This window comes from Cydia amplana, chromosome 16 (assembly GCF_948474715.1).
Source record: "Cydia amplana chromosome 16, ilCydAmpl1.1, whole genome shotgun sequence".
Lineage (NCBI taxonomy): Eukaryota > Metazoa > Arthropoda > Insecta > Lepidoptera > Tortricidae > Cydia > Cydia amplana.
In genome coordinates, this window is record NC_086084.1 from 4788138 (window position 1) to 4812911 (window position 24774).

General features: G+C 39.1%; 1 protein-coding gene across 2 annotated transcripts in view; it reads left to right on the top strand.

The window, feature by feature from the left end:
- LOC134655382 (probable beta-hexosaminidase fdl) overlaps window positions 1-24362 on the top strand; it is a 103429-nt gene extending 79067 nt beyond the window's left edge. For both annotated transcript variants that reach the window (XM_063510841.1, XM_063510840.1), the window contains 2 exons: window positions 21640-21826; window positions 21998-24362. In XM_063510841.1, the coding sequence (XP_063366911.1) occupies window positions 21654-21826; window positions 21998-23741 (1917 nt within the window). In that variant the 5' untranslated portion in view covers window positions 21640-21653 and the 3' untranslated portion in view covers window positions 23742-24362. The remainder of the gene's footprint in view (window positions 1-21639; window positions 21827-21997) is intronic.
- The last annotated feature ends 412 nt before the right edge of the window (window positions 24363-24774 follow it).

A 24774-nucleotide genomic window follows, 5' to 3' on the forward strand; every position in this document is an offset into this window, starting at 1 on the left:
GGTGGGATTCTTCTTTTTTATATACTTAGAATTTTATGCCCTAGATGCCAGCCCTTTAAGCCAAATCTCATAGAACTCAACTAGAGAAGGGGCAAGCCCCGGCAAGCTATGATGGTGCCATCTATGCAAACCATTGACAGTTGCCAATCCCATTCAGTGTAGTGTAACTGGTAAAGCGGTATCCAGACGGGATGATCAAATCGATCGATTGACATTTTGATGATTAAAAATTTAATAAACATAGTAATTTTTTTGGTACTGCATTGTACCTACTATAACTTAATTTATGAAGATTACCCCCAATCTGCATTACACAGAACTGTGATTTTTTGTATTATTTCCAGTCAGAATCACGAGCTCTTTCGACCCTAATACGAGTAAAAAGTGGCCCCAAAATTTCATACAAATGCACCAAAAACTTGTGGACATTTTTTCTCAGTAAGAATGGAGAAAGCTACTGATCCTGAGTAGAGTAGCTAAATTCAAAATTCTAACAGAACGAATTTAGGTTCAAATTTAAATAGAGATGCCAAATTTGCGAAGTGACAATTTGAGCAAACATCTTTTTGGAATATAATATTAGCCAATAAAAAACGTTTGCTAAATAAGTTTTTGTCCTAATAACATTTGACAAAGTAAAATCATGCCAAATGATAATTTAACCAAATAAGTTATATGCGAAGTGTAACTTTGCTAAAGGTTCCTTTGGGAAATGAAACTATTGCGATAAGTTTGTTGGGAAGTGAAATTTGGCGAAATGTATTTGGGCCAAACGGAAGTACACCGTAATAATTACATATTATTGTTACAGTGTTTTATTGTATGACTAACAAGCTAAGCCAACCTACCGGGTTTTTTAATTTTAGTTAATTTATTACTGATTAATATTTAAAAGGCCGTACTATTGGAAATAAATTTTAATTCAAAAGGAATGAAACGGAATTAGAGCTATGAATAAAAAACTCACGATACATTTTTATTCGTAGCTCTTAGAGACCGCATCGTATCTTCACTCAACGTCGCGGGCGGACCGAACCGGCGTGTTCTTAAGATACGTGAAGCCGTGATCACGCCTACACGGATCTACACGGATTCACGTACCCTAATTTCACGTAACCGAATGTCACGTGCGGAACGGACCAGAAAACCGTTGCCGTGATTCACGAAACCGGGCGCACGGCTACAGGTTCACGAATCACGGACACGACCGCGAGCCCTATAGTTAAAAGGTTTTTGACAGCGCCTTCATCTATGAACCAGTGTATACTGTATAGTGTATACGAACGATGCTATTACTTCTATTTTAAATCACGGCCCGTGTAGCTTAAAGAACGACTAGAAGCAACCCCTACATAAATTGTTACAATCAATGAGTAAATGTGGCACCAGTTATCTATAAATAAATAATAAATATTATGGGATAAGATAAATAGATAAGAACTGGCCTGTACAGAGAATTTTAAGCTTATAATAAATTTAAAAGTGGTAAAAATTACTGTCTTGGGTGAGACTAGAACTCACTCTAAGTTTAGGTAATAGCATCAGTCGCAGACGTTTCTGCTTGTTAAAATGTAATTAGTTTGAATTTTAGTTATTAGATCGCATTCCAATATTCCGTTTAAAATAACAGTATCATATCAAAATGAGATCTAATCATATATCATATCATACTGTCCTGGCCGGTTTCACCGGCGACTGTTTAGTACTGTTTATTGAGAGCGTCGTTCGTGAGCTCTGAGGTGGCTGACATAACCGATTTTAGTAGAAAATGTACGGCTACATTCACTGCAACTGCTCTTCTACTCAAACTGCTCTTCGAAGGCTTGCACTTTTGTACTCACTGTGGATCTAATAACTAAAACTCGAATTCGTCTGTTAGTCGCGGTTGTCTCATAGAGAATTCTCGAATATTCCATAGAAGTAATGTTTGAAACTAGGTACGATTACATTTTGGGAATATATTTAATTAATATTTTTTTTAATATACGCGTCAGTAGCTAAGCTAGGCTTTGCACTAACTAATAGAGATTATTGTATAATATTTTCTAACGATGAAAATTGTTTTATCGTTGTTTATCCTAAAAATATATTACTTCTTTATCGTAACTTTATATCAAACATTAATTTATCCAACATAAATCCATATTTGTTGTCTTACTTATCAAATGTGGTTGGTTTAGATTTAGAATCATTTAGAAACCATTAGAACAGCGTATCCATAACACGAAGCAAAAGAACACAACATGTGGCTAACTATTAAATGATCGATGTCTCTGAATAATACATGTACGGGCAGTCGCACCGGTTGGACCACGTGGCCCACTGGTGGGCACCACCTTAACTAAAGGTCCTATGTCCGAGACAATTACGTACGTCTTACTAGAATCAAAGTAATTCGCTCCTTGTATACAATAGCAGCAGAACTGGTACACCAAAAATCGAAATTAGAAGATAGTATATGTTCATCTCTATCGCTCTTGCATGCGACTAGCAAGAGCGATTGAGATGCTGGACGTAGACAATTTTACGATTTTCTATGTTTTCAGTAACCCCTGAGTCGCGGCACACGCAGCCGTGCAGAGTTGCTATTTAATAATCTTTAATAGAAAAAAAACCGACTTCTCTAACTACTAGCCTGGACCCACTTAACGGCGCTTATACTTTATTTGGTAATATGTATACATTTTATGGTAATCATAGTGGTTTGTTTAGTTTAGGTAAAATAGTGGTTTTCCGGATCAAGGTCCGGGTCCGTGTCCGGATCCGGGTCCGAGTCCGAGTACGGGTCCGAGTCCGAGTACGGGTCCGAGTCCGGAGTCCGGGGCCCAGTCCAAGTCAAAATCGAAATTCAGAATCACAAAACGTGTACTATGCGTCGTTGAAGAGTTCTGTTCTGATCATCATCAGCAGTTCCGCTTCATCAAATGCCACAGTTTGTAATGTAAATGCTTGATTTTCTGATGAAAATATATAAAATTCTATACGTATGCCTTTAAGATTTGAGGAGTTCCCTCGATTCCTCATGGATCCCATGTTCAGGACTTGAGATTGACATAAATGTGCCTAAAAACTAACAAACATAACGAAACTAACTTGCTTAACAAACATAACGAAAAGGACAAATCGCCAAATGCGAGCTATGCGTCGTTGAAGAGTTCCGTTATGATTATCGTCAGCAGTTCCACTGCATCAAATGCGACAGTTTTTAATGAAAATGCTTAATTTTTTGATAAAAATACAAAAATCTCTATATGCATGCCTTTAAGATTTGAGGAGTTCCCTCGATTCCTCATGGATCCCATCATCAGAACTCGAGCTTGACAAAAATGTGGCTTAAAAACTTAACTTGCTTAACAAACATAACGAAGAGGACAAATCGTCAAACGTGTACTATGCGTCGTTGAAGAGTTCCGTTCTGATCATCATCAGCAGTTCCACTTCATCAAATGTCACTTTTTTAAATGTATATGCTTGATTTGTTGATAAAAACACAAAAATCACTATATGTATGCCTTTAAGATTTGAGGAGCTCCCTCGATTACTCATGGATCCCATCATCAGAACTGGGTTTTGACAAAAACGGGACCAATCTGTATGCATATACATACAATCAAAAAAAAATTTTTCAAAATCGGTCCAGTAATGACGGAGATATGGAGTAACAAACATAAAAAAAAAATAAAAAAAAAAAAAAAAAACATACAACCGAATTGATAACCTCCTCCTTTTAGATTTGGAAGTCGGTTAAAAATGTAATGTAAGGCTTGTATGGAAAGTTCAAATTCCTTTGAGTCTAGTATGGTGCGCCACGGCACGGCTTCAACAAATTGATGTGAGTCGTACACATAAGTGACTATTTATGAAGCTTATATCAACAAGATAAGGTCTATTTTAGATTAAAATTCAGGCTAACGTACCATTTAGTCTATATGCCAATACGAAATGCTATGCGTTAATGCGTCCAGTAGCGCTTGACAACCTTTCACGATAAGACACTTACTACCTTCTTGGAAAAACTACATTCATTAAAACGTGATATGACGTCTTTTTTGACATAGTTTCCGACTTCGCAGCAATATCGATTCTTGGCTGCGGAAAGAAAGCAGTTACTGTAAAAGTTTAAACTTAAATGTGAATAAGTTACAATTTAAAGTTAACCGGGTCACCTTTTTCTTGCTACGCTCTACTGGGTATATTTTTAGTCTTCCGTACCCGAGGGGTGTACGAAACTACTTTGTACTAGCCAAGTGCATCGGATAGGGCAAGGGAATGATGATTTATATTACTATATAAATCCTGGGGTTACAGTTGTACCTATTATTATGTCGAGTTACTGATAATAATTTTTTTACAAGCCATCCTTTATGCTGTCGGTGTTGCGTTGGCGAATATAAACACACAAAACGCAACAGTTCAACTTTTGAACCTGAGACAGGCACTTAAAGCCCGTTGACTCTGAATACATTGGAAGGTGCCATGACGGGCCCCTGGGGGAAGCCTCACTGTAAACTAATATACCATTCCTGACAGTATCTGCCAAGTCGCGACACTGTAGTCTGTATCAGGGATGTTGCGGATGCCGATTTTTTGACATCCGCGGATGCGGATGCGGATGCGGATTTTTAAAGGCTCACATCCGCGGATGCGGATGCGGATGCGGATGTCAAGATAGTACCATAAAAAACGTCAAATATTACATTTTAGTAATTTTTATTTCAAAAAACCGGCCAAGTGCGAGTCGGACTCGCATTCCAAGGGCTCCGTACAATAAGTCCCACTCACGCTTGACTGCTCATTTCTAATAGGTTTTTTGGTTAATGACTAAATTACCTAGCAGTCTAGCACTTACGTCGATGCTAAGATGTTCCTGTACCGACCTGTTCCACATCCGCATCCGCATTACATCCGCATCGATTTTATGCGGATGCGGATGCGGATGCGGATGTTGAAAATAATGCGGAAGTTCCGCGGTTGCGGATGCGGATGCGGATATTCGCAACATCCCTGGTCTGTATCTAAATATCTGTAGCGATGCTACACGGTTTCCCATACTAAAAACATACTACACAACCTGCAATGAATGAGTGTCGCATTTCCGACAAAATAACATATACCAAAGTATGACAATTATGTAAAACTGTAGTATACCTTCTCAGCTGTAGGTTGATCAAAATACCCCGCCTCCTGGCTGGCTAGATTCGAAGAAACAAGCCCAAAGAGAATGCCACTCGAACGGAACTTGTCACCCGGGTTGTGCTGAAATTACTGGACTGAACCTGGCTTTGCGCATATCAAAATGATCCTTGTGATCCACTCTAACTGCTCAAATAGGTCACATCCTAATCTAATTAGTATTTTAGAATCATTTATAAAATTGCTTAAAATTATAAATCATAAATATGTGGGTCCTCCATCGTTCGACAGAAGAAACGTCAAAATAAACGAAGGTTTCGTTACTGCATAGGCAGGGAAGATATTCCGAACGAAACAATGTAGGAAATAGTAATAAAAGATGTAATTATTAATTATTATTGTTAACAACTTAAAATAATTCAAGTATTAATGAACATTTGTATTTTACAAGAATTACTGGATTTAAAAAATGCTCGAGTTGGTTTGAAGTTTAATGCATTGATGTGAATCGAAACGCAATTGACGGGTTGGTGGACTTTTCGAGAGGTGACAGGTCAGAACACTTGGGGGGTTTTGGGTTTGTCGGGACGACGTGGGCTGGAAGCTTGTCCTAGATCGATTGTGGGAAAAATTGTCACGTCTCCTCCTGCCGCCCGGCTCAGCCGGTGGGAACTCGGACTATGATGTAGGCCCGTTTCCGTGGGTGAATCGCGTGGGTGATTCGCGTGAGTGAAGTGCGCGTTCCGGTGTACCCTTCGCCGCCTTCCGAAGGGGAAACATGGTGGACAGTCGTGCTCCCGCGCACGTCAGCGTGTGCCGCCAGCTTGGCGGCGCGGCGCATTGACGCCGCCTCCCACCGCAGGGCGCTGCTTCGGCCCGTGGGCAGCGTGCCGGATGGCGCTACCAGCCGTTCGACGACCCCAAGGTTTCAGCACACGGCCCCCCGCGCACATCATCGAACTCCACGGCGCGGCGTACCCGCGCCGTCCCATAGCCGTAGGGCACGGCCCCGACCCGCAGACCGTGCGTCAGGCGGCCCAGAGCGCCGCTTGATGATCCCGAGGCTCTTCATGCGGTCCCGCCCGCGAAGATACCGGCTGCCGCGGACCGTTCTCGCCCTGGCTTAAAGAAGTTAAGGCTCGATGAACGGCCGCCGCCTTCTGACCACATCCGCCTGCTGCGGCCAGCAGCAGTGTTTCTCCGGATAACGACCTTGCGCCGGATTCGTGAGTGCACCAAACTTTAGTGTTAGATTTTGGCCAAAATCTCGCGTCCCGTTTGATCTCGCGGCCGTATTTTTAAGGCTCTAGGACTATATTAACGTTCCCCCTCAGCGGTCGGGGTATTCTCTGTTTCCCAGCGCCCGCATCTAGCGAGGTGCCATGTAAATAAGGTCTGTCACCGATTTGGAAAGTAAATTGCATGATACACATTTGGCCTTATCCTTTATAGCGCCCTATCCCTACTCTCATAACCAGGTTTAAAGCAACAAGAGGTCCTTGTATTTCAATGGTTCAGTGTCTTGCTGCGAGCCTTATCCGGCATCTATTGTTGAGCATTTAAAAGTGTTGAAAGCATAATCTTAACAAACCACAACTATTCGGCCATCGCCGCTTCAAAAAATTCTCATTTTTATACACTACAATGGCGCCCGAACTTAAAAGCTTTCTAAACATTTACCCTGGTTACTGTGAGCTTGGAAAGGTGATAATAACAATTTATAAAAAAATTGTCATTTAAAAAAAAAACTTAATATTTAAAAAAAATTGTTGAATTATTGGAGTTAAAAACACAATGTCAATTAATTTGTAAGTTTGCTTGTGGCAGGGTAGCAATTTTATCAATTATTATAATTTTTATTAGGCTACACTATGACTAATTAGCATAGCGCTCAGCCACATATTATTTTTTCACCACGCTCCATTTGAGAGCATAGTGGTAATTTATTTTAACACTTCATGTGCAAAGTGAAGTGTTATCAATTTATTACATATATATATATTACATACCCTGACACAAGCAAACCAGCTTTTTCACCGACATGCCGGACGGGGAAGGAGAGGAATTTCATGAAGTAGGTGGGGTAGATAGCTAAGCCACCCACCCCTACCCGTGTCTAATACCTCATTGTTTAATACGCGACCACTGGGTGCCGCATTGGACACCCGCCCGCCCGGTCAACCCATTTCCCACACATTTCAAAAGTATTAAAATATTTATCCACTTTTACTTGTCAAACCAACTCAAACTTAACATTCTGAAGACTTAGTAGGATAGACGAGACGCTCTAAATTATTTTTTTCGGTTTTGACTTATTCGGTTCTAAATAGAACTATTTTATAGAACTTAAATGTTCACATTATTTGTTTTGTTTGAAATTTGAGGAAATTGGCCTTAGTACCAACCTCAATTCCAGCTATCTTTGCATAGCATTTTTTATGTTGTACTGAAACATGCACCATTTGTATTCGCTAAAGGTAGGGAGATGTCGACGAACGGCATGCTGCATTCCACATGGAGTAGTATTCCTGATTTGTCACATAACCTCCGAATTTCCGACTGCTAGAGCAAACCGCTTTGTAGTTAAGGTAATCTGAAAAAATTCAGTTACCATTTAATCTCAGAGCATTGGTTAAGTGACATTATGCTCAAAATTGTATTTTACAAGGTGTATTTTCAAGCTACCAACTTATTTTTATTTTTCGGGTGAACTTCGGTAACAACCCATTTTTTTTTTGAGTATGCATACTTCCTTGACTCATTTGGTCAAGATTTTTTTCAAGTGTTTTCTGGAAAACCTTATTTTTTTGTGACTACACACCCTAAGGGTCCAGGGTGATTCATTTATATTGGATATAACTCACTGACTTTGACATGAAAAAGAAAACCAAGTTTTTTCTTTTTCACTTAGTGTAAGCCCGCTGGCTATACATTGGAATTTGACTTAAGTGTGAGCAACAAGTTAGCCTCCACTATAAGTGCAATTACTAGGTATAAACTAGCAACTAGTTACCACATTCCATTAAGGTACTAGTAGTTTTATAGTTATAGGCATATAAGCATAGTAGAGCATGCTATATTAAAACATAATTATTAGTATTGTACTATGTATATGACTACTAGTAATATACTAAATAGTAAGAATTGAAAAATATAGTTGAAAATACTTGATATTTAAATTAGGTTTTAAATACATTAGTTAACCATAAAATAGAGATTAGCTTATTGGTAGTTACATTGAAAGTGGTTAGACCACTCAACTTAGGATTATTTTAAATGAAATCCAAGGGATATTTTTAGTTAGGTTGTAGAAACCACAGTGTACTAGCTAGACACTGTGATTTCCAATACATAACATACAAGGATAAAGGTCTAGGACATAGGTCTAACAAGTAGTAATAAAACTTTATAGTCCAAGAGACGGACATAAGTAGACTAAGTTTTAATAATAGCCGGCATGCTCAACATATAAGTCTAAGCTTAGGGTATAACAATGATATATGTTAAATGTATATGTATATATATGCATGCATAATTAACGTCCTAATAGACTTGTTGATTTCGGGAAAAATTCTCCGGTTACCCCGGCTGCCTCGGTTAAGCGGACTTAACCTCTTTGCCGAGAGAGGGGATATTGTAGCGATGCTACACGGTTTCCCATACTAAAAACATACTACACAACCTGCAATGAATGAGTGTCGCATTTCCGACAAAATAACATATACCAAAGTATGACAATTATGTAAAACTGTAGTATACCTTCTCAGCTGTAGGTTGATCAAAATACCCCGCCTCCTGGCTGGCTAGATTCGAAGAAACAAGCCCAAAGAGAATGCCACTCGAACGGAACTTGTCACCCGGGTTGTGCTGAAATTACTGGACTGAACCTGGCTTTGCGCATATCAAAATGATCCTTGTGATCCACTCTAACTGCTCAAATAGGTCACATCCTAATCTAATTAGTATTTTAGAATCATTTATAAAATTGCTTAAAATTATAAATCATAAATATGTGGGTCCTCCATCGTTCGACAGAAGAAACGTCAAAATAAACGAAGGTTTCGTTACTGCATAGGCAGGGAAGATATTCCGAACGAAACAATGTAGGAAATAGTAATAAAAGATGTAATTATTAATTATTATTGTTAACAACTTAAAATAATTCAAGTATTAATGAACATTTGTATTTTACAAGAATTACTGGATTTAAAAAATGCTCGAGTTGGTTTGAAGTTTAATGCATTGATGTGAATCGAAACGCAATTGACGGGTTGGTGGACTTTTCGAGAGGTGACAGGTCAGAACACTTGGGGGGTTTTGGGTTTGTCGGGACGACGTGGGCTGGAAGCTTGTCCTAGATCGATTGTGGGAAAAATTGTCACGTCTCCTCCTGCCGCCCGGCTCAGCCGGTGGGAACTCGGACTATGATGTAGGCCCGTTTCCGTGGGTGAATCGCGTGGGTGATTCGCGTGAGTGAAGTGCGCGTTCCGGTGTACCCTTCGCCGCCTTCCGAAGGGGAAACATGGTGGACAGTCGTGCTCCCGCGCACGTCAGCGTGTGCCGCCAGCTTGGCGGCGCGGCGCATTGACGCCGCCTCCCACCGCAGGGCGCTGCTTCGGCCCGTGGGCAGCGTGCCGGATGGCGCTACCAGCCGTTCGACGACCCCAAGGTTTCAGCACACGGCCCCCCGCGCACATCATCGAACTCCACGGCGCGGCGTACCCGCGCCGTCCCATAGCCGTAGGGCACGGCCCCGACCCGCAGACCGTGCGTCAGGCGGCCCAGAGCGCCGCTTGATGATCCCGAGGCTCTTCATGCGGTCCCGCCCGCGAAGATACCGGCTGCCGCGGACCGTTCTCGCCCTGGCTTAAAGAAGTTAAGGCTCGACGAACGGCCGCCGCCTTCTGACCACATCCGCCTGCTGCGGCCAGCAGCAGTGTTTCTCCGGATAACGACCTTGCGCCGGATTCGTGAGTGCACCAAACTTTAGTGTTAGATTTTGGCCAAAATCTCGCGTCCCGTTTGATCTCGCGGCCGTATTTTTAAGGCTCTAGGACTATATTAACGTTCCCCCTCAGCGGTCGGGGTATTCTCTGTTTCCCAGCGCCCGCATCTAGCGAGGTGCCATGTAAATAAGGTCTGTCACCGATTTGGAAAGTAAATTGCATGATACACATTTGGCCTTATCCTTTATAGCGCCCTATCCCTACTCTCATAACCAGGTTTAAAGCAACAAGAGGTCCTTGTATTTCAATGGTTCAGTGTCTTGCTGCGAGCCTTATCCGGCATCTATTGTTGAGCATTTAAAAGTGTTGAAAGCATAATCTTAACAAACCACAACTATTCGGCCATCGCCGCTTCAAAAAATTCCCATTTTTATACACTACATATCACAGATCTACAATGTACAAGATTGCCTATCAAATACAAGAAGTGTAACCAAAATTAGAATTATGTCAAGTGTCATGGGAAGTATGTACCTAATTCAGAAATATTGTGTGATTGCGTTAAAATTATTTGCTTTTCTAACAGTACATTCTAAGATATAGTTAGCCACCGTATCCCCTGAATACAAGTTTTCGTATTTTTCAGTATTCTAACCTTACTATTTGGAATAGATACTAAGAATTTCATGGATTTAAAAACATCTTACAAACTCTTAAAGTTTTGATTAAATGCTGTCCATGCCCTGCAAATGTTGTCATTCATTCTAGATCTCATTACGCAGTTACTACATTCCCAAAATGTAAAGTATTCCCTTACTTGCTTACTAAGGTTAATTAACTAATTCTAATACGGCTTAGCGTAAATTGACCGAAGCCATAGTTCTCTGTCTAAGTCTTCAAACTTAAATATTGTATAACGAGCGGCAACTAAATGTGTCATTCGATAGACATCTGTATATAGATATTCTTACTTACTTCCAGATCAATACCTATATTGAAGAAACGTCGGGGAGGTTCCATTTAACAAAACTATGTAATTCTTTACTCGTCCTTATTGATTCACATATCGATTTTTTATCCGAATATATGTACCACTTTGTGGCCAGCCTCCGAAGGTTCTCGAATACCTAACTACTTCACTTACGTACTTATTTATATTTACTATATGGTTCCATGTTGTAAATATTTCATCTCGGAGCGACTTTTCGTATTCAACATACATATAAGAGAATCAAATAACTTGAACTAACTTCACACGGCTAGGAAAACTTATAACAAACCAGAACTGTCGGGTGCCAAAAACTTGAGTGAAATAATTGACTCGAAATACTTACCTCACCTTTACTAGGTAAAGGAAACTTGAAATTTCTTTCTAAAAAACGCAACCAATCGAAAACCGTGAGAAGTATAGCATTCGCAAACACGAAATGCAGTGTGACAATATACGTAGCTACATCAACCTTTTATTTATATACCTATATATGTTTAAATTACGGAATAACATTATTCAGTAATTACTAACCAGTTAATCTTAGGGTCAGACGGGTTCAGATGCAAATCTCACTTAAATGTACCCATTGTTCTATTCAATCGAATTTTGTTGTGTCCAGAATTACCTAAATCAAATCCAGTAGGTTTAATCAAACAACATCCTAAGAACTTAAAAATTATAAATATTATACTTTCAGAAAACACTACATAGTATGTATTAGAATAGGTCCGACCAAGGTACTCTGTACATATTTGCAAATGCAAAACATAATCCTCACTATTATATGCTGTCTTCGTAATAAACACCCGTATAAGACTATAAGTGTGATTACTTACGACAAATGTGATGAGATTCAGATAAAGGCGACAGAGCGAAACAGAAATCTGATTTTAATATAGATAGAGATATTTCGCACCGTGGGTCCATTATACTTGCGTAGGTAAAGGCGCGAGGAATCGTGATAGAAGTCTAAATGATATTATCATGAGATCATGACACAATGTAGTACGTACCGTAGTGTATAAATGTATTATTAAGGTTCTTACTTAAATCGTAATCATAATTTAACGGCCTTCTAGCCTAGTTGGTAGTGTCTACGAAGCTGAAGGGTTGTAATGCCGGTGAAGGCCATTTATTAGTGTGTATGTAAGGGAGGTATTCCACCTGTCTAATTTCTTAGTCCAATGTGTATTTGCGTCTCACATTTTTCTTAATGAGAGAGAGCCATAATGCATATTGGACCGAGAAATTGGATAGGTAGAATACCACTCTTAATCACGAATTTTCCAGAGCTGTGGCTATTTTCTATTTAAGTAAATACTTAGTTAAATAACTTACCTCCTCACACCACAAGCCTTACCCCGGCTACACACGTTAACTATAAATCGTAGCGATTAATCTGTGCAGTCCGATTTGCGCAGTTTTATCTACCGTGTGTATGACAAATCGTTGTCGATTATCGTAACGATTTGTCATACACACGGTAGATAAAACTGCGCAAATCGGACTGCACAGATTAATCGCTACGATTTATAGTTACGTGTGTAGCCGGCATTAGTGGGCCTACGAGTAGGTCGATTTTTGTAAGATTGTCCCATTTATAAAAGCATTGTGTTAACTGTTGACAGCTGACAGATCATATCAAAAACAAATCAGTTACATATTACAATCAGAATAAACCTTCTGAATACATACTTGAATATTTGGGATACACATATTTAGATACTTATCAAAGGGGTTATTTTACCTATTTCAGTTTCGCTCCAAGTGTTCGAAACTACCTTATTCTTATTAACAACGTGGGGAACTGAAAATGTATTAATTAAACTGAACAGCAGCAGTCTAAGTTTCAAACCGATGAACTGAAGTTTTCCGGTACTTGTCATACATTTTTAATGCCACCTAGCGGCGTTTTTTGCGACCTGTAGCGCTGAAAGTATATTGTAGAGATCTCGTCTTTTGATAGTCCTTGGTAACAATACAATAGAAACATTATGGCTCGAATTTAAGTATCAATAGGCCTCTCGCAGACCTATTGTCAAATGGTATTCAAATACATATTAATAAATACATAGCCTTCAGTTGCATCTAAATAGACCCACTGCAGAATGCAATTCATATTCATCTAGGTCAACACCGTTTCACGAAACTTTAAATTTTACAATACCCGTTGTCTTCTCATTCATTTGATATTCACCAGTTGCTTGGTGAACAAAAGTATCGCAGGGAAACTTGCATACAATGTGCGAGGAAATTCAAAGTTGTGTGTGAAGTCAGAAGTCACCAATCGGCAATGGATTATTGCTATGACTAGCCCTAACGTTGAATGAGTGGAGGCCTGTGCCCTGCAATGGGATACACACAGAGATGGGCATCATTCGAATAAACTTTTATCGGAATAATCATTCGAATAAACAATAATTCACGACTTTTTTATTCGCGGATGAATCATTCGCGAATGAATCATCCGCGGATGAATCATTCGAACACTTTTCAAATAACGAATGATTTATTCGTTATTTCATTCGAATAAATCCACGAAGAATATTTAAGTTTTTTGGCTTATTCCATTCAAATAAACAACACAAATAATAGCACGTTTCATATGACTTGTTCTTTTACTGTATATTTATTCAGAAGTTAAAGATTGTTAAGGTTTAAAAGCTAAGCCCAGGTAGTACAATAAAAAAAGGACTAGCGTGAACAATGAATTACTCACACACAAAGTTAGTAACTTTCTGGCCTGACCTAGAAAGAGATAGCTGTATAATAAAAGAGTGAGAACACCAAATTTTCTTAGCAGTTGTTTGCTTCAGAGCGAATCTCACAACGCATTTATATTTACAGTTAATTATTTAGGTAGTTGCATTGCACATTACAGTTGCCAATCTTTCTAAACCGTGAAAAGTTGATAAGGTATTCGAATAAACAAATTATTCGTGGCAATTCATTCGACGAATAAATTATTCGCGGATAAATTATTCGACAAATAATTTATTCAAATAAGAATAATCATCCGACATTTTTATTCGTCATTCGCGATAAATTTTGTTATTCTTATTCGTTATTCGTCATTCGAATAAATTTTGCCCATCTCTGGATACACATAAATAAGCTGGCTGACATGATGATCATGGGGATTTAGGCCCATGGCCCATTTCAATATAAATAATATTGTATTTATTTGATATTAAAATTGATTAATTGTAACTAATAATTGTACTTAAATTAATATTTACGTATTAAATGGAAGAAATACTATTAACATCTTGTCGTAGTTAAGTTACAATCAGGTTACAAGGTTGTTCAGTTTGATGGCGTCATTATACAATTGAAATGTTGTTAAGTACTTGTTGTGTACGTATACTATACATGCCTAAACATTCTATAGAAGTCAGTGAGTTCCGACTTCGTCGCAGCGCAATTTAAAAACTATTAAAATGTTCACTTTATTTATTTAAAGTGTTTAATTTATTTAACGACCTTGTGAGCACATAGGGCACAACAAATTAACACCTTAAACTCCGTCCCTCCACAACATCGTCTTAAACAATAAATAAATGATAGTCTATCGATCATGTCACACGTACCTTACCCACAAAAACCACGAGAGCCATTCTTACAACAGTCGACGACTATTGTGGCGGCAAACATGTTGCTGCGATAGTGGCACTTAATTGTGACCACACTAGGCATTCTTTTGAGTAGTACATAATTATGTTTATTTACCTATTTACAGAGGGAAAACTACCAACTGTAGATATAGGTATTTTCAACGCAACCACAGAATGCAATCCATCGAACATCCATTATTCCATTGAGCTGAAACTTCACATACGAGTACATATGTAAGTTAGGTGACAATGCAATTTTCTGGTACCATCGAGCTGATCTGATGATGGAGACAGGAGGTGGCCATAGGAACTCTGTAATAAAACAACGTAACCTAAGTGTACCTATTTGGGGTTGGTTCATAGAATTCTCGCGATGAGTATTAGTTGCCTGTGAAGAAAAGTACAGTCAGTGATAAAAGTTTGTATCAATAATTGAATCCGTTATTAGTTTAAGTAGCTCATAGAATCGCCCACTTACCTATACGAAGCCGCATAAATATTGCAGCATCGCGTCACTGACTGGGAACTTGCCAGCTGTGCATACTTTATAGGGCCCTGCTAACTTTCCAGTTCAGCCAGGTATTCAAGAATAGGGTATAAACTTCTTTGTTATACCTATGTACCTGTTTTCAATATATTTTGCCTTTGTTGTATTGTAAAGTTCTAAGAATTAAATAACTTTTTGACAATCTTCATACACATGTCTACTGTGCTGGCCACAAACCCTTGTCTCATAGACGAGGATAGATAACCTTTATCCTTTGCCGAATAGCTAAACTAGCTATCTACCAGCATCTACTTAGGTACATTAAAGTCATAAATAGTACCCAGATAAATTGAAAGTTGTATTTGTCTCTAGCTTTCTGAGAGTTCTAAAACTGTCGGGCAAGCGTCTGCAGTCAGGACTCCATTCCAGTAATCAAAATCAATAGCACTACGTATACGGAAAATTATCCTTTTAAACCGCATAATGGTCATATTATATTCCCATTATTCAGAACGTGCCGGCCCTTAGCCAAGATATCGTTTGCACTCGCACCGTCTTATTAATAAAGCAGGAAAGTATATTTCAGTTTGTTTAATACAGTTTTAAATTTGTCGAGTGCATCGGAGGGTCGACGATCAAATATGCAAGTTCGCAGTCGCGAACCCACTTAAACCAATTGCAAAGGTTGAACCGAACGGTATCTTGCTGCTGAATATGGATCTGTCGTATTAATGCTTGCCAAGATTTAATAGAAGTCGCGTAAAGGAAAAATTGCTTTATGCATAGTGAGAATTTTATGTTGCTTGTTAGCTGTCTGTATTGATTGAAAGAAGTCGTTATAATGCCTTGGGATGTTCTTCAATAAGAAATAGAATCACTTAGTCACACATTTCTGGTGTATATTTCAAGATTTTCATCGAAAAATTAGATCGCAATTATCTTAATTCTACTTATAATATAAATACTAGCCTATTATCGTACACACTTGGTTCTAGTTTCTAGTGCAGTGCACAGTTGTTTTTTTTCCTTACGTTGTAAGAGGGTGAAACTTAGGTAGGTACTCTATGAAAAATGTGTCTCTTCAAGTTTACTTCTTATTTATCAGCTTCCAAAAAGTCGTATTAATTGTTTTCCGCAGGAGCATCAAAAAATATCTAGCAACATTTAACTCCGGCTATACAACATTTTTGGATTTTTAATATTCGGGGGCTATACCTATATATATTGCCCCTGACTACCCCTCCGGGAAATAGGCGTGATTATATGTATGTATGTATGTATGTATATATAATTGTCAAATTATTGTCTCATTTCTGCCTTGTTGCCATTATAACACCTATTAAGGCCCAAGCTTATTACTCATCAAGATTGAGCAGAACTTCTCCATCATTCTAAGCACAACGTGTAATAAGCACGCGATGATTTTTCATAAGCGCGACATCTGAATAAATTGGCGGTCTTAATGAAAGCTATGTCTGCCTCCTCTCGAGACCGGACTGATAAAAGATTCAGCCTTTCGCGTATTTACCACACAAGACACAGTAGTTTTGTTGGTATGAGCTTGCTTTCCTATTTTAGGAGCAGAGAAATAAGTGAATGGAAGACATTTTTAACTATTTTAACTTATGATTTAAAATCTAAGGGGGTCGAAGAGAAGGACATAATGACGGGTCTCAAGTGGGAAAGCGTATCAACTGAGATTAAAAATGTATGAAAACAAAATGTAAGGAGGAGTAGTAAAATGCCGTGTTACGCGGGAAATCGTATAAAGCGCTTTCTACTGTAGTCTGTTCTAAACACTATGTTAAAATAAACAGTACATTAAATAAGCCTAAGAACATAAAAACGCATTAAAAAAAGTTCTCTTATAAATGTAAGAAGTTTGTAAATTAAAAAAACGACCAAACAAATTATTTATATGCAGAAATAAGTATTTAATTTACATGTGTTAGCGTAATTATAATATTGTACAGATCACCTTTTCCAACTGTCAACATAACATGCAAAATCAATGACAAAAATTATTCTTGAGCTCTTGCTCAAGACATTTTTCCTGCAAAGAAAATATATTTTTGTAGCTAACTAGCGAAAAAACAAATAAATTACCTAACGAGCATTGCAATCAATTGTTTCCCAATTCCCAAGTTAGGAAATAAAATTAAAAGGTTCTCTCAAACGCTTTCAGTGGGACTGTAATAAAGCGAAGGCGAAGTGACCTAAAAGCTAGCTTTTAGCTCGTCTCACTTTACAAATAGATTGCCGATGCCCGGTATAGAGTAAACACACACTGATATTAGGTGAGATAGGTAAAAGAGACTTTTTCGGTGAGAATAAAAGCAACAGTCGTCACTCGTCAGCGTCACATAATATACATTTCGTTCATATTCTTTGTCTGAGTAAAATTAAGTAAAATATCGACTCTACCTATACGATATCACTTAGGTAGGTACTTTTATTTTGTAATTTTGTAAGCACTAGACATGTCTTTACTTTAAAAATATGTAAGCGTACTTCAACGTGGCAGTGCACTTATAAAACAATTATCTAAATGCAGCGTGCATTTGTTTTAACGCATATCTTTTTGTCGCGTATGTACGCACACACATGGTATATTATTATGTAGGTACCTAACTCTTTGTTGTATCTATCTGTTTAAGATTTAGTTTCCTTCAGTAAAGATAGGTACATAGTAAGGGCTACCAAACTATGTTTACACACTCTTTTATAAACATTGATATTACATACGTTTTGTCAAGTTTTTTATTCTATAAAATATTTCGAACAAGTAGCACTTGTTCGAAATATTTTATAGAATAAAAACTTTTTACAAAAAAAAAAAAAAACCGACTTCAAAAAGGATGAAATAAAATATTATTGAAGTCTATGCGTTACCAACTGATATGTTTGAACTCGGTGCCAAGCCAAGTAGTAACAATACCAGTCAAAAATGGGATTTATAGCCATAAAGCTGATTATTAAGACCTGACTGACTGACTTAAATCAACGCACAGCCCAAACCGCTGGGACTAGAAAGTCCAAATTTGGCAAGTAGGTTTCTTATGAGGTCTAGGGGTCCACTAAGAAAGGATTTTTCGAAATTCATCCCCTAAAGGGGTGAAATGGGGATCCAAAGTTTGTATGGGGTTCAAGTTTTATTTTGAGCTAGGAAATTGAAACTTCGTTGAAAGATATATTATTAAAATACAAGAAAACTAATTTCAGCGTTTTTGAAAATTCATCCCCTAAGGTGGTGAAAATGGGGTAGAAAGTTTGTATGGAGATCGAAATTTTTTTCGAGTGCGGAACTTAAAACTTTGTATATGGGCATATTATTAAAATACAAGAAAAGTAATTTCAGCGTTTTTAAAAATTCATCCCCTAACAGGGTTAAAACGGGGTTGAAAGATGGAATCCATTACGAATTCTTTTAAACTTCTTATAAACGCGTAACATAAAATAAAAAAATAACATTTATTGAACATTATTAAAAATTCAACCCCTAAGGGGGTTAAAAAGGGGATGAAAGTTTGTCTTGGGGTTCAAATTTTATTGTAAGCTAGGAACTTGAAACTTCGTAAAAAGGTATTATAATAAAAGAGAAGGAAACTGATTTCAGCGTTTTTGAAAATTCATCCCCCAAGGTGGTGAAAAAGCGGTTGAAAGTTTGTATGCACATCAAATATTTTTTTGAGCGTGGGACTTGAATCTTTGTATAAGGGCATATTATAAGAATACAAAAAAGTGATTTCAGCGTTTTTAAAAATTCATCCCTTAAAGGGGTTAAATAGGGGTTGAAAGTGTGTATGGAGGTCAAACATTTTTTTGTGTGCGGGACTTGAAACTTTGTATAAAGGCATATTATTAGAATACAAGAAAAGTCATTTAGTAAAAATTCATCCCTCAAGCTGGTAAAAAAGGGGTTGAAAATTTGTATGGAGGTCAAACATTTATTTGAGTGCGGCACGATTCAAATCGTTGTATAAGGGCATATTATTAGAATACATGAAAAGTAATTTCAGCTTTTTTAAAAATTCATCCCCTAAAAGGTTTAAGAAGGGGTTGAAAGTTGGTAGAGAGATCAAATTTTATTTAAAGCTAGAAACTTAAAACTTCGTAAATAGGTAGTTAGGTAGTAGGTTTTACTAAATAGTGGACTTGAAAATATGCTGGAGGTTGAGAGGGATTATATCGAGAACAATTTTATTCAGTTAGGGGCTTGAAACTTCGTAGCCAAGTTGTGTATAATAATTAACAAATGATTAACAGTCCCTACTGCTATCTTTTGCTGCATAATGTTCTAAGCTAATGTAGAATATGTAACCACCAATATACAAATCCACGCGTACGAAGTCACGGGCAACAGCTAGTTTTAACATAAGACGCATGTGCAGATGTGTACAGCAACCAACATAAAGACATGCGGAGACAAAAAAGACGAACTATTTCAAGATACCATCTTGTAATGTCCTGTGTGTCATGGCACCGATAAAAGTGAGTCTTTGTTAATTTATTTTGTAGTTATAATTATAAGAACCATTAATGTGATTCTCTGATTTGTTCTGTTATTTCCAGCTCCGATCTTCATTTGCGGGCCAAAAATACATTGAAATTATAACTGAATGAACACGCCAAGATTCGGATAGACAGTTGTTTAACCTTTCCTAACATGTTTGTTCTATCTCTGTTAGTCTACCTTACAGGTTATTTTTGTGCTAGACGATATGGGAATCGGTCTACAAGTCATGTGCGACTGATGGATTAAGAATAGAGATATAAAATAGGTCGTATCTCGTATCGACATAGAATTTGTCATAGATTTTTAAAGATATCGTATCGGATAATGGTACAGTCACCTGCAATCATATGTTATACAACGGAGGCCGCAAAAATATCTGACACGATCTAGATTGTTTGTAGAGCTATAAGAGTGTGTCACATATTTTTGGGGCCTTCGAAGAGTATTATTATTGCAGGTGACTGTACCTACAGCTTCAATATAGATCAAAGCGTTTAGGAAAACGTCCTAGTTTTTGATATTCCCTTTTTCCGACATGTTTAGTAAGTCAGCTCTTTTGCTGGGAATTAAGATGAAAGATGGCAACTAGTGGGACAGTTTACAGCACTGAGACATTTATGTTACTAAGTACACAGTACACACACATACTGATCAACATAACATGATACTGAGAAGAGAATAAAAATCAAGCACGCAAACTAATCTAATCATACAAGATTTCATACAATCAGCATCACTGTGCCAAAAGTATCTCCCAACTGCAATTTTTTTTCAATAATATTTTTCTTAAAACATATATCTCTACAGTTTGCGATCAAAAGTATCTGACATAGTCTAATTGTTCTAAATATACAGACATATGTCTCTTTTTGTTAAGCTTTTAAAGAATAATATGATATGATACGTTACCTACTTTTGACGCTGACTGTACTATGTTTAATCGTAATCGTGATTGGATATTAGATTCCGCTTGATCCATCTATATTGTTTTCCCGATTGGATAGTAGTGTAACTCGAATGATTTTATTTCGGTTAGCAAACAAATAGAGCGTGAGTGAGTAACGATGCCAATTTCGGAGTTGACATTCCATTTAGGCTTGGATTTAGTTGATCGACCGAATCGGGAGTGGGATGAATTAATGAATTATTTATATTCATGAATGGAATTAAACATAATTATACTTAAGTATATTGAGACTCTAATTTATAACAATATTGTTTTTTTATTTTATTTATTGTTATGTGATTGTGCTAGGTGTTTCGAGGTCTGTGTTTTTGTATGAGAAGTTCCCAGGCTTTAACTTTATCCTCGTAAGGCCCACCATACAAAATTTCCCTATTTTTAATTTGATCCTTGTTGCATAGTAGATTAGGATGACTATCGTTTGCTTTAGAAAACAAATGCTACGTTATTTAGTTTTTGAAAGGTTCGAATTAGATTGAAACAGAGTGTACATTGTAATGCACATTAGGCCTTACGAGGTTACTCAAATAATGATATGAAGTAACTTAACCGTCCATTTCAGTACAAAAGGATGGATCATTTGCATTTACATTATAGTACGCGACGCAAAAAATGTGCGGCCACTTAAATACTCGTAACACTGCTGAGTTCACATCTCAAGATCGTTTTAATTAAATTTTCTTCTGTCTTGCACAATACACATGCGCAAGGATCTTGTTCAATAATTTTAATGATTCAGGCAAAATTAACATACAGTAGCCCGCTACCATACAGTGGCCGTAGTCCGCTAGAAGAAAACCGAACAACCACTTCGATGATAGTCTGTACGGATAGAGAAGAGTCGTGAAATGTAACGGACCTCATACGACTCTTCTCTTTCCGCACAGACTCTATTACCGGTGATGTGAATCCCCTTTCCTTCCCTGTCCTTGATCACTGCTGTTTCCACTGTATACATAGGTACTAAACGTTTTCTGTCTCTTTTCAGACGCAGCTCTGAAGATGTCGTGGGACGCGATGAGCCTGCTGGGGGTGGGGCGGCACTTCGCCGGCGTGGGGCGGCTGCGGCGCGCGCTGCTGCTGCTCGCTGCTGCCGCCTGCACCGCCGCTGCCCTGCTCTATTGGCGGCAGCAGAGTGACGAGAACACACACAGGCCGCTGCATGCTATGTACACGTTAGTATTATCATTATATATTTGACTACCTTAGCCCTTTCAACGCCACTCATCAGATCAGCTCGATGGTTTGTCAGCGGGACCCAGTATTTTTTTTATACATAGCACTTTAAAACTCGTTAAGAAATGGATTCATTTCGCAACTATTTATTATTGCTGTTTAATTTTCAGAGGCGGCGAACCACAATGGAGTTGGATCTGCAGAAATGACCGATGCGAGCGCTTGCTGGCATCAGAGACGACCACGCTACAGTCGCTAGTAACATGCAATATGCTCTGCGCATCGACGCAACTGTGGCCACAGCCCACCGGGCCAGTTAGCCTGGCGACGGGCGCTGTTCCTGTCCGTGCTGACTCCTTCTCACTTCATGTAGTTGCATCCCCATCGCCTGCCGTCACCGATCATCTAAGCGACGCATTCGCGTTAACAAAAGAGGATATGAGAAATCTTGAGCGAAGCGTCAGTAGCTCGCGTCGAGACGATGTAGGTACACCGCGGGCCGTTCGCGTAAGGGTCTTCGTCAACGGCTCCGGTGACCCACGGCTTCGATTAGACACTGACGAAAGCTACAAGCTTTCTTTAGGCTTTGATAGACAAGAGCTGGTGGCTAATATCACAGCGCAATCTTTCTGCGGCGCACGACATGGCTTCGAAACGCTTTCGCAACTAGTCTGGGCAGATCCTTATGCTGGATCACTTCTTATATTGACAGCAGCTGTGATAGACGACGCACCAAGATTTAAATTTAGAGGATTTTTGTTAGACACTGCTCGAAACTTTTTCCCTGTGAGCGAGCTGCTTCGCACAATAGATGCGATGGGCGCAAATAAGCTGAACACTTTCCATTGGCACGCCAGTGATTCGCAAGCGTTTCCACTCCAACTTCAAAGTGCGCCTCAGCTGGCAGCACACGGCGCATACGGTGCAGGAGCGATATATACCACTGATGAGATACGAGCGGTAGTTCGGCGGGCGCGCCTACGTGGTATAAGAGTTTTATTAGAAGTAGACACCCCAGCGCATGTGGGACGAGCCTGGAGTTGGGGTACCAGCGCAGGCCTCGGTCAGCTCGCGTACTGTGTTGAAGCCGAACCGTGGAGCGTGTACTGCGGAGAACCGCCGTGCGGTCAGCTTAACCCTAAAAACCCACACGTTTATGCTTTGCTAGAAAAAATATATGCAGAAATTATCGCATTGACTGGGGTGGATGATATTTTCCATCTTGGTGGAGATGAGGTGTCAGAACGCTGCTGGTCGCAGCACTTTAACGACTCGGACCCAATGGAATTATGGCTCGAGTTCACCCGACGGGCTTACCGAGCGCTGGAGAAAGCCAACAGAGGCAAAGCACCAGAATTGACCTTGCTTTGGTCTTCTCGGCTAACACGCTCGCCTTATTTAGAGCGGTTAGACTCGAAGCGTATCGGCGTGCAAGTGTGGGGAGCGTCGCGATGGCCCGAATCCCGCGCGGTGTTAGATGCAGGTTACCGCTCAGTTATATCGCATGTGGACGCATGGTACTTGGACTGCGGGTTCGGATCTTGGCGCGACAGTTCAGACGGGCATTGTGGGCCGTACCGGTCGTGGCAGCAGGTGTACGAGCACCGGCCGTGGATGGAGGAGGGCGGAGGGGGAGGGGTGTCTAGTGCCGGCGAGCAGGTGCTGCCGTGGCGGATAGAGGGCGGGGCGGCGTGTCAATGGACAGAGCAACTGGGACCAGGCGGCTTAGACCCGCGAGTGTGGCCGAGAACGTCGGCGCTAGCTGAGCGACTGTGGTCAGACCGCGGCGCGGGGGCAGAAGCAGATGTATACCTACGTTTAGACACGCAGCGCTCGCGCATGGTGGCTCGGGGGGTAAACGCAGCGCCGCTGTGGCCCCGCTGGTGTACCCAGAATCCCCACGCGTGCCTCTAGCTAGTGCCGACGTGCGACTATTACGATATCTTAGTCAATGCCTCGACTATTACGTTGTTTACGTTGTTATATCTACCCGACGATGCCACAAACAGTTTAACTACAATTTTAACGCCGTTGATGGCTTATGAAATCACGTAAACTGACTGATACTGACAGACACGATCAGGTTTATACGTATATGTATTGTTTTGTTTTAATATACAAGCAAGATAGAGTTTTAGTTATGATGAAATTTGCAGGTTAGAGATCAGCCAGGCCGCTTTTTGTACATAATAAACTTAGGATAAGTAGATAACCTTAGCAATATAGTTACATAATCAAATAGGTAGGTAAATAATCGTTGAAAATTAGATCTTTGTATTGGTGTTAAGTAAAAGTTGAAACGTTAATGTCGCTTAACAAATGGTACATATTATACATTTAACTAAGTTTGTCTCGGCATGGAATCTTTATACAAACCAGAGGCAAACTTATGTTAAATGAAAACATTCTAATGAAATACACCGTGGCAATTTAATGTCTATGTTATATTTGTACCTACGGCTAGGTTACATGCTGTAAGCTCTGCTAACTCCTATATATTCCAGCAATGATAGGTTTGCCTAGTGACCTAGTAAGTCCAGAACCAACTTGGAAAATTAAATCCCTAAACTTGCATGGAACAACCAAGACTGCGATATCTAGAGTTACAAAAGGCAAGTAACAAGGAAACCATGGATGTTCATAATTTTAATCACGAGGTAGTAATCGATAATTTAAAGCTGATTCCTTGAATATACTACGTTTACGTCATCCATACCTACGCGAAAAGTCATCAAACTGGTAAAATTCCGATTTGTTTTGTGTTTGAACTGCGTAAGTTGGTTGCTTTTACATTACTAGTCAAACTTAGAGATTCGGATTTTGCCAACAAGCTATAGTCAATCGGGGAAATTGCATCCATAGGTGCATCAGCGACGTAATTACACCTTTGGGTGAAATTGCCCCAGTTGATTATTTATGATTAAAAATAATCTTATTAAGCTATCAA